The sequence below is a fragment of the Canis lupus genome, chromosome 18 (genome assembly GCF_003254725.2).
Source record: "Canis lupus dingo isolate Sandy chromosome 18, ASM325472v2, whole genome shotgun sequence".
NCBI classification, from domain to species: Eukaryota; Metazoa; Chordata; class Mammalia; order Carnivora; family Canidae; genus Canis; species Canis lupus.
In genome coordinates, this window is record NC_064260.1 from 12,838,931 (window position 1) to 12,852,890 (window position 13,960).

Below are 13,960 nucleotides of genomic sequence, written 5' to 3' on the forward strand. Positions count from 1 at the left end.
CAAGATTTCCCAACTGCGCCACCCAGGTGCCCCTTTATTTGCTATTTTTAAACTGCAAACTTAATGATTGTTCTCTGGGATTTTAACATGAAAGAATGAGCCACTTGCAAGTAGGAGATGCTCCATGAAACACTAGTAGGATACAGTTGCTTCTGTTCTTCATTGCATCAGATGTTAGTTTCTAGAGAATCTGTGCAGCATTTATATTCTGAACATTCCTTTTGGAAATAGTCTGTGAAGGCTCCCCTTCTCTTGACATGCCTTGCTATGAGATCCAGAGTCCATAATTTTATCAGGACCAAAGTCTGGGGCATAAAAGTATTGTTAACATAGCCTACGGTACTTAACAAGCATGAAGTAATCAGCTATACTCGGTTTATTTTTGTTCCCGATAGATAATTGTTGGGGATTTTAACACTCTTCTGACATGCTAAAATTTGCATACAGATAGTAGCCATTTACTATATCAGACTACAAGGAAGAAATTAGTATAAGCCCTGCTGATTAATTTGCTGATTTTAACCAACAGTTGGTTCTGCAGTTGTAGCTGTGCCAGATGGACTCAATTATTTCCTTAATTGGGTCAAGGATGAGATTGAAACAGACACACTCTCTCTTTGGACTTTTACAAATATTTGCTTGTGTTTCTGTGGCTCTGAAACGACCTCTCGAGGCAGGTCCCTTGTCCCGTACACTTCCAACCTCTGTTTTGGTTCTAGAAGTTCATGTTTTCTCAAAGCTCTGAACCTAAGACACCGTAGTTGAGTCAGAGTAAATTGTAGCGCATGTGTCGTCTTCTTTTTACAGCTAGTTTGGATCATGACCTTCATCTTTGCCATCGTCCTGGGACTTGGTTTAGGCCTGGCAGCTAGCGTGGCTTTTCAGCTCCTCACCATTGTATTCAGGACCCAATTGTAAGTGTTCATCGTGCTTGCATCCTTGTGGACGCAGACCTGCCTCTGGAAGGGGATAAAATGTGTCACTGATTGAGGGGAACGTAGTGTGGTTGACAGGCATGCACATCTGGCCAGTGTGGTCCTCACGTTGCTCACCTCAAGGCCCGAAGGGCAATAGGATGCCCTGACCTCAGAGCATCAGCCCAGGTCCCACCAGCTGCTGGTCTGTTCCCTGCTTTGCCATCAATTCAGAGAAATCATATAAATTGTGGGGTCTGTTTGCCCAGCTGTAAACTGGAAGTCATTACCCTCTGAGCAGGCTTGATGTCTTTGCCTTAGACTCACCAGAGGCGGAAATGTGTTACACAGAAGATGGTGGGATTCTCCATGTCTAGTGGAGGGCTGTTTCTCTTTATGGGTTGCTAGAGTGCCCTCCCATCTAAAAACAGGGGACTGGACTAGAGAATTTTTCAAAGGCCCCTGTCATCTGAAAAGTCCACGAAACCCAATGAGCATTCTTGATTCTTAACATCCAGTCCAAACACCTTCCTGATTCTTAAATATCTGCCATTTAATGTCACCACCATGTGGTCACTCAGCCTGTGTTAGATGACATGGTGTGACAGAGAAGTAGGCTTCTTGGCTGCTCAGGAGTTCCAGAACAGAAGGCGGGATAGTTAAAGTTAATCCCTGGCTGATAGAATACAATTATGTTGAAATGTCCCTGCTCTCTCGGATTCATTTGTTTTCATTCATCTCTTGGGGACCCAGCAATCAGAGACAAACCTTGTGGTCATAGGCAAAACATTGACACTTCTCCATCCCCCCGTCTGTACAGCTGGGTAACCATATCTGTCTAGTTCACTGGATAACTGTGATATTTGAAACCCAAACAGCAAGAGCATATGGAAGCACTTTGTGAACTGGAAGGTGGTGAATGGGAGGCGCTGTTCTGGGGTGGGGGGGGGGGGGAGGAAAAGTGAAATAAGGTGTTTGCCCTCCATGGTGTCTAATGGCACGATGATTCCCCAGCCTTTAGATTTTGAAAATGAGCCTGCCTTGATACGCTAGGGAAAGTCCGTGTGAGCCTTGGGGGCCTAACAAACATGCTTGAGTGACTCACTTGGTGTCAATTCTCCCTACAGTCCAAAATGCACCACACTGGCTAACGTCGGAAGGAGCAACATCTATAAGAATAAGAAAGATTACCCTGATGTAAGGAAGATCCATTTTTTTGTTTGTTTGTTTGTTTTGTTTTGTTTTGTTTTACTTTGACTTGCTGAAAGATATTAATATGAGTCCAATGGGCTTGTCTCAAATTACTTCTCTGCCCTACAGATGTATGAGCCGGAAGGGGTGAAGATCTTCAGGTGTCCATCCCCCATCTACTTTGCAAACATTCATTTCTTCAAACAGAAACTTATCAATGCTGTAAGGTTTGAAGTTACTTTTTTTTTTTTTTGTAATTCCAAGGAATATATAGGAATGAAATGTTTGCTCTGTAACCAGAGGGTCATTGATGTCACATGTGTTGAAGCCATATTGTGTTAGTGCTTTTCTGTCTCAAGTTTTAGAGCAGGTGAAACTACCTTATAAGGGATCTCTTAGTATGTTGGGAAATAAGGCCGTTTGGATGAGGTCCAATACAGAGTTACCATTTATCAAATTCTGCTGTAGAGTGAAAGGACTTACCACAGGATTTGGGGTTGCTGGGTTTTTTAGTAGATAGTACCCTACGGCTTTTCTTTGGGCATCGACTTCAGAAACAACAAGCTGAGTACTTACTATTTGGCTGTCATTGAATATATTCAGGATAGTAAATGAATATTTGGGATATGGTTGACAATGAATAAACATAATATAAATGAAATTTAACATCAAAGAAGAGCTGAGTGTCCCTGATGGGCTGAAGAGAGGATGACAAAGAAACAGTTTTTAAGGTCAAGAAACAAAAGTTCAGCACTTACTCTCGAACATGCCTTTTGGTCTGCTCTGCCTTTTGCATACAGCTCCTGCCTTCAGCCCTAACTATTATTCTTACTTTCGTAGCATCAGATATTTTTCTACCCAGCTTTCTTTTTTTTTTAATGGTATTATAGGGACGCCTGGGTAGTTCAGCAGTTGAGCGTCTGCCTTTGGCTCAGGGCATGATCCTGGATTCCTGGGATCGAGTTCCCTGCAGGGAGCCTGCTTCTTCCTCTGCCTGTGTCTCTGTCTCTGTCTGTTTGTGTGTGTGTCTCTCTCTCATGAATAAATAAAATCTTAAAAAATAAAATAAAATGGTATTATATTGCATATATGGCTTTATATACTGTTTTTCATTTAAACTAGTATCTTCCATCTAACAACATTTTTCTTTTTTGGTTAAGGATTTCTTTTTTTCTTACATAATGTGATTCTCCTTATTTATGTCTCTGGAGTTAAGTATTGCGTCAGCAAGACCACATTTGTTTTGAAAAGGAGAAAATGCAGTCTGCCCTCAGATCAAATACTAAAATTAAAAAACAAAATCATATAATAGATACCATAAAATGCAATTATATAAAGCTTAATAGGATGAAAATTATATAGAAGCAAGTACTAATTAAATGCCACCATATCCAATAAATAGAAAGTAAATAGAGTCCCCTAAGAATTTCATAGGCAAAAAACACACACAGATTTAAGGAAAGTTTAGACCTATTGATGGATGATTTATAGGCAAACCCTGGGTGGCACAGAGGTTTTGGGACGTTGGTAATGGCACACAGGCTGAGCAGACCAAAGTCATTGGCACAATGTCATCACTGTCATTGTTTGAACCACATTTTAAATCTTATTACAAATATCTTTATTATGTGCCCCAGTCCCAACTTATCCCACGTAGTTATTAGAATTCTGCTATAGAATATTCAAGGAACATCGTATTCCGCGATCTTGTAATACAACAATGGATTTTTCAGGTTGGCTTCAATCCACTACGAATTCTACGCAAGCGCAACAAGGCTTTGAAAAAAATCCGGAAGCTGCAGAAGAAAGGCCTGCTGCAAATGACACCAGTAAGTTTCTTTTTTTAAAAAAAACAGGAAAAAGTATATTTTTATATTTAACCACAAGTGAGTTATTTCAACTTTGCACTGATTCATGGAACGGACTGTGTATACGTCTGACAGTTTATATGACCAAAATAGCACTTTGGCAAAAATCTTCTAGGCCTCCTTAGTTTTTCCTAAGCACCTCTTTAGTCCTGTGAGACTCGGTTGGTTTCCTGGGGATGAAACCAGTAAGTTTCATGACCACATTTATGGGTATTACATTATACATTTTATATTTATATTATATTATATTATATTATTATATTATATTATATTAATTATAAGATATTGGTTCCATTTCTTTAAGTGAAAAGCCAGATTAACAAGGTATGCCATGTGCCAATTAATGTTGTATTTTTAAATAGTGTCTTTGAGGGTCTCCTCAAAATTCTTGTTTTCCTGGCAAAATGTTGAATCTCCAAAGGAAAAGTCCTTCCTTGACCTAACTTTGAATCCGTGCTTCAGAAACTCACTGGTTATTTTTGACATATGCAATGTTCCTTTCTTGGCCAGAGTTAGCATGCATATTTATTGTCCTCTCTTGCAGAAAGGACTCATATGTACCCATGATGGCTTTAAAGATTCTGATGACGAGCTGGACAACAACGAGATAGAAGAATTGGATCAGCCCATCAACACCACCGACCTGCCCTTCCAGATAGACTGGAATGCCGATCTTCCTCTCAATATCATGGTCCCTAAAGTCAGCCTGCATAGCCTTATTCTCGACTTTTCAGCAGTGTCATTTCTTGACGTTTCTTCAATGAGGGGTCTCAAAACGGTAATTTCTTTTTTTCTTAATGAAAACAACCCATCAGTGGCCAAAGGTAAAAAGTTATGTTTGCAGGAAGATGCTCCTTTAGATACTATACACTTAAGTAGAAGTAAATCCGAATCTGGAGCTAATTCCATGCAGAGAGTGGGAGTGAGGTGAGTGTGTTCAGGGAGCTCTTTAAAAGAGCATGTCCCGGGATTGGCATATAATTTTGAAAACAACTGCACACATATTTCCAATGTATAATGAACCTGCCACACTACACAACTACACCCACACCCCTACCAAATTCCAGTTCTGCAGGCCCTTCAGATCCTTGTGGGCATTGTATCTACATTGTCCTGAAATGCAGAATATTTGGGAAGGTCCTGGACAAAAATGGAATAGTGGATTCTTTTGTTCTGTCTTTATCCATTATAGACTGATGACATTTCAGTGGGATGTATAAAATCTGTTTCCCACCTCTCCCCATCACCCCTACCCCCACCAAAAGAGTAGCTATGGGAAAGAATCAACGTGCCATGTGATTTAAAAACAGGACTAAAACTTTCAGGTTGGATTCTGTTTCTTTTCCATGGTTCTGTCAGCACTGTCTAAAATAAATTTGTTTCCAAGAGATGCAGAAACACATGTAGAGAAAATTTTAATTATTCCACACTTACCCATCTTTTTCTTGGTGGTTCACAGAAATCTGCCTAAGAGTTGAGCTAAGATAAGATCTATTAAACATGGGTAAACTGGATACAAAATTAGAAAATTGAATCAATTTCATTTCCTTCAGACTTAAAAAAAATCTTAACATCACAGAACTCTCAAAACTGCTTGCTTTTCCTTTTCTTTCTCCATTTTCGTGTTCATTTTAGCCTTGTGCACACATACACAGAAAATTTGTTTTTTGATCCCAACAAAATAGCACAAAGGACACGGACTCTATTTCCTTAAAGCCCTTATTTTTAGTTCAGTGCCTACTAGAGGTTCAGTGTTTGTTGATGATGACAATGATTCTAATGATCAGCTGAAACGATTAATAGCATTAGCTACTTTTCTTACCTTATATGACCTCACATCACTACTGGTATTTATTCCATATGAATGGAAAGTCTCAAATTACTTCTCTGCCCTACAGATGTATGAGCCGGAAGGGGTGAAGATCTTCAGGTGTCCATCCCCCATCTACTTTGCAAACATTCATTTCTTCAAACAGAAACTTATCAATGCCGTAGGGCTTGGGTTTTTTCTTCTTCTGTGTAGCTAGAAAGTTTTGGCCAGGGTCATTCCATAAAGGATTCCTTCATGTTTCTGACAAATATAAGTGTTCCCTAAGGAAGCTCTATTTTCTTTTTAACAGGTTTTGCAAGAATTTATCAGGATCAACGTAGATGTGTATATTGTTGGAAGTGATGGTAAGTTGTTTTTATGTTCTGACAATTACTTCAGGCTTATGGCCAACTCAGTGTAGACGGCCTCTCCAAAGGATGGGTCTTATGATCGCCAGAAAGGTAGCCAAGCAGATAGAAATCCCTAAGGATAGCATCTTTATATTTTAGTTGTATTGATATGTAATTAAATTAATTTTATGGGGCACCTGGGTTGCTCAGTGGTTGAGCATCTGCCTTTTGCTCAGATCCTGGTCCCGGGGACCTGGGATCAAATCCTGCATCGGGCTCCCCACGGGGAGCCTGCTTCTCCCTCTCCCGATGTCTCTGCTTTTCTGTGTGTGTCTCTCACGAACAAATAAATTCTTTAAAAAAAATTAACTTTACAATTTGAAACCTTTTAATAGGCAGCCAAAGAGTGAATATGTAATCATTTGAAACTCTAATCTTCCTGATAAGATATCATGGCCACTATTTTAAGAACTAAGAAAGCGTTAAAGGGATGCTTGGGTAGCTCAGCAGTTGGACGTCTTCCTTCGGCTCAGAGGGTGATCCCGGAGACCCGGGATCGAGTCCCACGTTGGACTCCCTGCATGGAGCCTGCTTCTCCCTCTGCCTGTGTCTCTGCCTCTCTCTCTGCGTCTCTCATGAATAATAAATAAAATCTTTAAAAAAAAAAGGAAAACGTTAAAGAAAAAAGATCAAATTGCTTCCTGCCTTTTCCTTTCGTTACTATAGGAATATATACATGTTCTATTTTCCTTGAGGGCAAGTTTCATCCACCTAATTTATCTCTTGAACCTTCATATTACTCAGCCAGGGCCCTGCACAGAGCACCCATGAGGTAATATTTGGTTGAGTGATCTGCACAAACAAGTGCTGGTTAGTTCCTACAAGAAGGGGGTTCCTCAAAGATAACTGGAGGGGTAATGCAAGGGTGCCAAGGAAGGTGATTTCTGAAGGAACATGGCAGCTTTGGGAGAAAATGCACTACAGTAAGTGACTGGCAAATAATAGGTCCAACAATCCCGAGCCAGAGCATGTCACTGGCCTATGAGCATATGTCCCAATTTTGAATTAGCCACACTTTGCTACTCTAACCATTAGCCAGGGAGATTAACTCACTAGGCTCTTGCCTAAAGGAAAATGGATTTTCTTCTGAGAAGTACTAAAAGTTTTCCTCATTTGAATCTTTTTCCTTTTCTTTTTACATGAGGGGAGTAAATGTATAGTTTTTATTAGAAAGGTATCCTTTTATTCCAGAAAACTCCATAGTAATGGCACACTGGAATTGTGCCATTGCAATCCCCAAACACCCCACCAAATGTCAATGAACTGCACGGTTGCAAATAGAAATTCAAATCTCCAGTGTCAAGAAGAAAACTGTGGCCAGTTACTTCTTCCTGTTATCCTTTCTTTCCCTCTCTTCAGACGATTTCATTGAGAAGCTTGCACGGTGTGAATTTTTTGACGATGAAGTCAAGGACTCAATCTTTTTCTTAACAATCCATGATGCTGTTTTGCACATTTGGATGAAGAAGGACTACGGCGTTTCAAAGTTTAATTCCAGCCAGGTACCAGCTCTTTGGTGACTTTCACATTTATATAAAAACCATCTGTGCTTAAAATTCCCTTTCTTCTTCAAGATTAAAAAAAAAAAATCCTAATCCGTAATTCCATTCTGGTTTTCTCAGGAAAAAGAAATGAAATTTGATTTCACCATAAACACAAATGGAGGATTACGTAATCGGGAATGTCAGGTAAGATTCTTCAACAGGTTTAGCTTTATCTAGACATCACAACAAGAAACTGAAAGGCAGTGAAGCCTCTGCAGCATGCTGCAGAAAGCCCAGGATCTGTTTGAGCCTCTGTGCTTCTTCCTTAGAAATGGAAGTGAGGCCAGTTTTCCCAGGGACTTTGGGGGAAAATAAACTCAGATCGGTACAAAAAAGGATAGAAAATAGTGATATACGAGGTCTCTATTGATGAAATATTGAGCAGAGAGAGATCAACCTCTTTATGTTTTCAAAGTCCTTACAGCCAAGATCTTAAACTACTCTTATAATAATCCTTGAGGCAGAGAAAGTATTGCTATTTGCACTTACAGATGAATTAACGCTGATGCTGAGAAGCTAATACGGGCTCTGGCTTCCCAGGTGCATGGGGAAGTCCCCAGCACAGGGCCTAGCCCAAGCATGAAAGTGAAGTTCCTCTCTTCCCTTACTAGGAAGATTTGCCATGTTCATTTAACTGGATAGTTCTATTTCATTTTAGAACACTCATTTCTAGACTATTAAGCCCTTTAAGGGAATGCCTCCAGTTTGGGAAAAGCAGAGTCACAAATCAGATTTGGTATCTGCTATAGGTCAGGTACATGGTAGATGCAATACATTCATTATCTCATCCTTACAACAATATGCAAAGAAGATATCTTCATTTCATAAATGAAATTAGGAAGGGCTCAGAGAACTTAATTAATTTGCTTAAGATCATGCACCAAAGAGACAGCAACAGGATTTGAAGCGAGATCTGGGCTCTATTCTCTATGCTACACTGACTCCATCCTTTGGTGAAAGACTAAAGGAATCGGGGATCCTGAGAAAGAACCTAATGATCGTCTTCAAGTACAGGGGGTGGCTGATGGTATTTCTCTTATTTGAAGAGAGGTTTGAGAAGAAAAGAAAACAGGAATTTAGATTAGAAATGAAGCAGTATATGGCCTAAGATAACCCTGGACTATTATTAAAACTTATGCCAAATAGGAAAAGTTCAATGAGAAAGCCATTCCAGAAGTTAGAGAGGCCCGAGCAAGAGCTCATTCTCAAAAGCACTGGTCATGTTTCTAACCAGCCGTGTTTCCAGGGCTGGATTCTAGAGAAGCCCACAAGTGGCATCTCGCCTGAGCCCCCTAGAAGGAGCGCCTTACTAGAAAGCCTCTCCCCAGTACTTGGACTCGGAACTGTCACCAAGTTGTAAAGGATAAAGTGTAGAAACAGAACTTACACCTACTGGGTCTGATCAAAGCTGCAGAAGCAACCGTCTCACAGGGTGTAGTCAGGACCATCCTGTACCTGTTGCCCCATGTTAAAATGAGAAAATGAACCACAAAAATCTAACACCAACTCCTTACTACATTAGTTAGAGGTAAGATAAATGAGGCCACCAGTGGTGATTCACATAAAATCTGAACGTGCCTGCCGGGCACAGAGCCCCCTGGAGTTCCTGTGGCCCCTGAAACAGGTGAAGGAGTGGATTGCTGCAACCACTAAATTGTTCTTTCTATGAAGCTAACTCTCAGGCCTCTGAAGGAGACACTTCCCTCACACCACGGTATCACACGGGTCTATGTTAGGCAAGTAGCGAGGGAAGGTATGCGATCATTAAAATTCAAGATGAAAATTTTGTGGATGACTCTGGTTAAGTTCTAGGTCTTGATTTTAATAAGATGGACCACATTTGCTCTTTTGGAGTACAAGATATGGTTATTGAAAGGGACAGAACATAATGAATCTTTTAAGACCAGAACTTTCTATCTTCTTCCAGATACCAGTTGAAACGAAATTCTAGTCAAAATCCATGCAGACGGATCCTCACCTGTCATCCAAAGAACAACTTTATACCCAGGAAGTTATTGATAAGTTCATACGTTGTATGAAGAATACTTTTACTTGACAAAATTATGTTTCAAACTTTGGAACGAGATTGTTCTAGCGTGGTATATTTTTCACATGTTTAGTATAAAATTATGTAAATACCCTTAATTTTATATCTTGTAGATTTATCAAGGGAAGAAAATTTTTTGTTTATATGTATTTTTATAGCACCGACAGATTCCCATCCAAGTCATGACCTTCACGCACAGGTTTCGCCGTGTATTTACACCACTGTTTTGAATCTTGTAACTTATACAGTTCATACTGATACATTTTCATTTTTAAAAATTCCATTGCGGGGCGCTTGGGTGGCTCAGTGGTTGAGCATCTGCCTTCAGCTCAGGGCGTGACCCTGGGGTCCCAGGATCGAGTCCCGCACCGGGCCCCCAGCAGGGAGCCTGCTTCTCCCTCTGCCTGTGTCTCTGCCTCTCTGTGTCTCTCATGAATAAATACATAAAATCTAAAAAAAAAAAAAATTCCATTGTACAGTGGATATGTCTTGTTTTGTTAAATTTCTTGTTAGCTTTCTGAAATACACCTGCCCGTGGGTACCTTTGAGGTGGTCTGGCTGGAAACCTGCCACCTGAGAATCCTCTGAAACCTGGAACCCCTGCAATGACACTTAACTTTGCCCGGTTTATGATCATCACTGTAGCCTTCTAGTGCATCCAACAACCTCCTATCCAGATCTAGGCACCATCTTTCTAATGCCATATCTGTAACCATAACTAGCTTTTGAGGCAAGCCCTTTCTTCAGTAGTATGAAAATTGTATAAGGTAATGAAGATATAAAATGGAAAAGCAAGAAGGTGAAAAGCAAAGAGAAAACAAGATGTGTAACCAGTTCTTCCTGGTCATAGAGGAAAGAAAAGATAGCAGGACAAAGCAAGACTCTTCTTCACAGCTGGTGATTATTTGTAATTCACAGCTCGAGAGCTCAGTTTAGCTGGAGCATGCGTCTTGGCACACATGCTTCTCTTTTTTGCTGGCATTGTTCTCAGTGCAAATTGTATTTATTTTATGTAATAGAGAATTTTGTGACTTTGTAAAAAATAATTTTGTCAATGGGAAAAGTCCCTGTGGTTTTAGATCTCATCTCTAAGGGTTTCCTTCTATCCTTTATTAGCGTCTTAACTGAATCCATTAGACTTAAAATCAATTACAGGAAGGTGAAACAGAGGTACTGACACAGCTACTCTTAAAAACCAGAAGATAAGCACTCTTTGAAGAAACAGTTGTTAAATTTTTGAGTTAGAGATTCCTTGTAGAGAGCCTCATGCACCCTACAGACTTTAGGGAAAACACACACACGCACACATTTTATACTTGATTTATATATGATGCGCTTATATAGGCCATTCCATGAATGTCAGGTTAAGAGCTCTTTCTCTGTAAAGGTCAGGGAGGAGAAACTGAAAACATAAGCCCATTTCATTGATCACTTGGCTTGGAAGTGGAGCAAGAGCCTTATGTAGGATTATGGCAGGTGTCTACATCTTCCCAAATAAAGGAGCTCTTTATACCTTTCTTGCTCATCTGAGTGACTTGGAGCACTCCAACCATTGTGTCCCCACTTCAATCTATTCAACCGTAACATCTTAGAGGTTCACTTAACCTCACCCTTAAATGTTTTTTTTTTCTTGGGCCTCTCAGGTGGGTATGCTTTGGGTAGTGGGAGTATATGGGGCTGGGCCTTTACTCGCCTGCCTCAGAGCAAATATTGGAAATTGGTACAAAAATCTGATCCCTGCTTTAGGAAAAGGCCAAGAGATCATGTTGGAAGATAAAAATAAAATTTCTGTAAGTCAAGTCAGAGCAAGACTGAAAGCAAGAGGATATCCAGTGATTCAACTGGATGAAAGAACAACTTGTGAAGAGAGATACATGACTGAAATTAAGAAAGGTTGAAGCTAGTACATGCTGAGTTTATCCTTCAAATTTTTCTAATAATTATTTTAAGTATTTCACATACATTCTTGTCTAAATACAGTAGCTTACCACTTAGAAATGCAAATTAAATGTTCTAAATGCAAGTTTGACCATATACTGCATAAACAAGAACAGACCATAGGACTCTTTATTTTTCTGTCATTTTCATCTGGACATCAATCTACTGACCTCCTTGACCCTCAGTCTCCTCTGCCAGCACCTTTTCCACCCCAGCTAATGCCAACTCCAGTCTTCCAGCTGCTCAGGTTGAAATCTGTTGGGAAATTCCCTATTGACTCTACCTTTAAGATAGGTACCTTAGATCTATATATCTTGAATCAAGTCATTTAATTCTCAAAGTAGACCACCTAAGGAAGATACTATGTTTGTCCTCATTTTTTTAGAAAAGCAAAATAAACCAAGGCTCAAAGAGGTAAGTAAGAAACTAGTCTGCTACCTAGTTGCAGGGAGGAGAGTCAGAATTCAGCCTAGGGCAGCCCAGGTGGCTCAGCGGTTTAGCGCCTGCCTTCAGCCCAGGGCATGATCCTGGAGACCTGGGATCGAGTCCTGCATCGGGCTCCCTGCATGGAGCCTGCTTCTCTCTCTGCCTCTCTTTCTCTCTGTGTGTCTCTTATGAATAAGTAAATAAAATCTTAAAAAAAAAAAAAAAAAAAAAAAGAATTCAGCCTAGACGGCCAAACTCCAGAGCCAGGCTCTTAATCATTAGGAAATATTACCTCACAAAAGAAATTAACACCTGTCTAAAAACTGATCTAGCAAAAGCAGGACTAAAGTCCACAACAATAGAGGTACATTGTACAGATTTGTTCCAAAGTCGCTAATTTAACATTGTACAATGAAAATGTACCCAGAAGAGCTATTAGGAAACATAATATAAATGTCCAGAGCCTAATAAGTTTAGTATTTCTCTCTCATTATGGCTGTGTGTAGATTTTCGTGATACATTTTTTAAGATAATTTTTTTCTTAGCTACTATCCTTTGAAAAAGAATATAAGAGATTTTTTAAGGAAAATCTAGGAATGACTACCAAGAATAATCTCTAGATGAGTTAGAATGTAAGCTCCGAAAGGGCAGTGACCATATCTATCTTAGTTCACCATTATATACCCATTGTCTCACATATAGTGATTAATTTATGTACATATATTACATTTTCACACATATGAATTATTTTATATATTTATCCTTCCACAAGTACCACCATCATCTCTTGTTTAAATTACTAAAACCTTCTGACTGGTCTCTCTTTACCTTCCTCAACTTTCCCAAACACACAGCCAGAAAAATCCTTCTAAAAAGGACCAGATCATTCCATTCCTTTGCTCAGAATCTCACAGTGGCTTCCCATGTCAGAGCAAGGTCAAAGTTTACGATGGCCCGGAAAGCTTGTGATCTCCCCATTCCCTCTGTTATTAGCTCTCTGACCTCCTCTTCTTGCTCATCTCTCATTCCAATCCAGTCTCCTTGCTGTTCTCCGTATCTGCCAGGTGACTTTTATACACTATTTCTGCTTAGAAAAGTTCTGCCCTATGGTATCTATGTGGCTCTCACCTATTTCAAAGATTTTCATTTTTTGTTTTTAAGTAATCTCTACACCCAACGTGGACCTTGAATATACAACCCCAAGATCAAGAGTTGCATGCTCTGCCAACTGGGCCAGCCAGGCACCTCGCTGTGAATATTTTTAAAAAATTTTTAAGTAACCTCACCTACTGCAAATCGTTCTCAAATGTCATCTCTGGTGAATTCTACCCAAACCACACTACTTAAAGAGGCAAAGCTCCCACTCTATTATCTTAATTTTTCTTTTATCCCATAGAATTTTATCACACTAACATGTTAGGTAATTTAATGAAATTTGTTGATCTATCTCTAAAGACTTGTGTACCCCAAGTGCTTGGAATACTGTTGAGTACATACCTGAATGAATGAGTGAATGATTCATAGTCCACATGGTAAGTGCTCAGTCTAGGTTTACTGAATATTGGTCATGAAATGCTACATTTACCATGGATTCAGATGCTCACCCAGAGCATGGAACCTATTTAGCTGTTGGATCGGCAACTAAAATGATTATGGATAATACGCACCAAAATTGTAACAGCTCTTATCTCTGGGAGGGCAATGTTCACTGACTGCAAGGGGATCTATACCTTTTTTTCTGCAGCATTAATGTGTTACATTTTTTCCCAAGAGATTACTTATGTGAGTGAAGTACCAATTTTAAAACAAAAA

At 39.7% G+C, this 13,960-nt stretch overlaps 1 protein-coding gene across 1 annotated transcript in view; it reads left to right on the top strand.

Moving 5' to 3' along the window:
• SLC26A3 (solute carrier family 26 member 3) overlaps positions 1–10,265 on the top strand; it is a 34,588-nt gene extending 24,323 nt beyond the window's left edge. The window contains exons 13-21 of the mRNA XM_025449572.3: positions 808–914; positions 2,042–2,111; positions 2,235–2,327; positions 3,839–3,934; positions 4,518–4,751; positions 6,094–6,148; positions 7,553–7,695; positions 7,816–7,881; positions 9,665–10,265. Of these exons, the coding sequence (XP_025305357.1) occupies positions 808–914; positions 2,042–2,111; positions 2,235–2,327; positions 3,839–3,934; positions 4,518–4,751; positions 6,094–6,148; positions 7,553–7,695; positions 7,816–7,881; positions 9,665–9,688 (888 nt within the window). The 3' untranslated portion in view covers positions 9,689–10,265. The remainder of the gene's footprint in view (positions 1–807; positions 915–2,041; positions 2,112–2,234; positions 2,328–3,838; positions 3,935–4,517; positions 4,752–6,093; positions 6,149–7,552; positions 7,696–7,815; positions 7,882–9,664) is intronic.
• Positions 10,266–13,960: the final 3,695 nt, after the last annotated feature.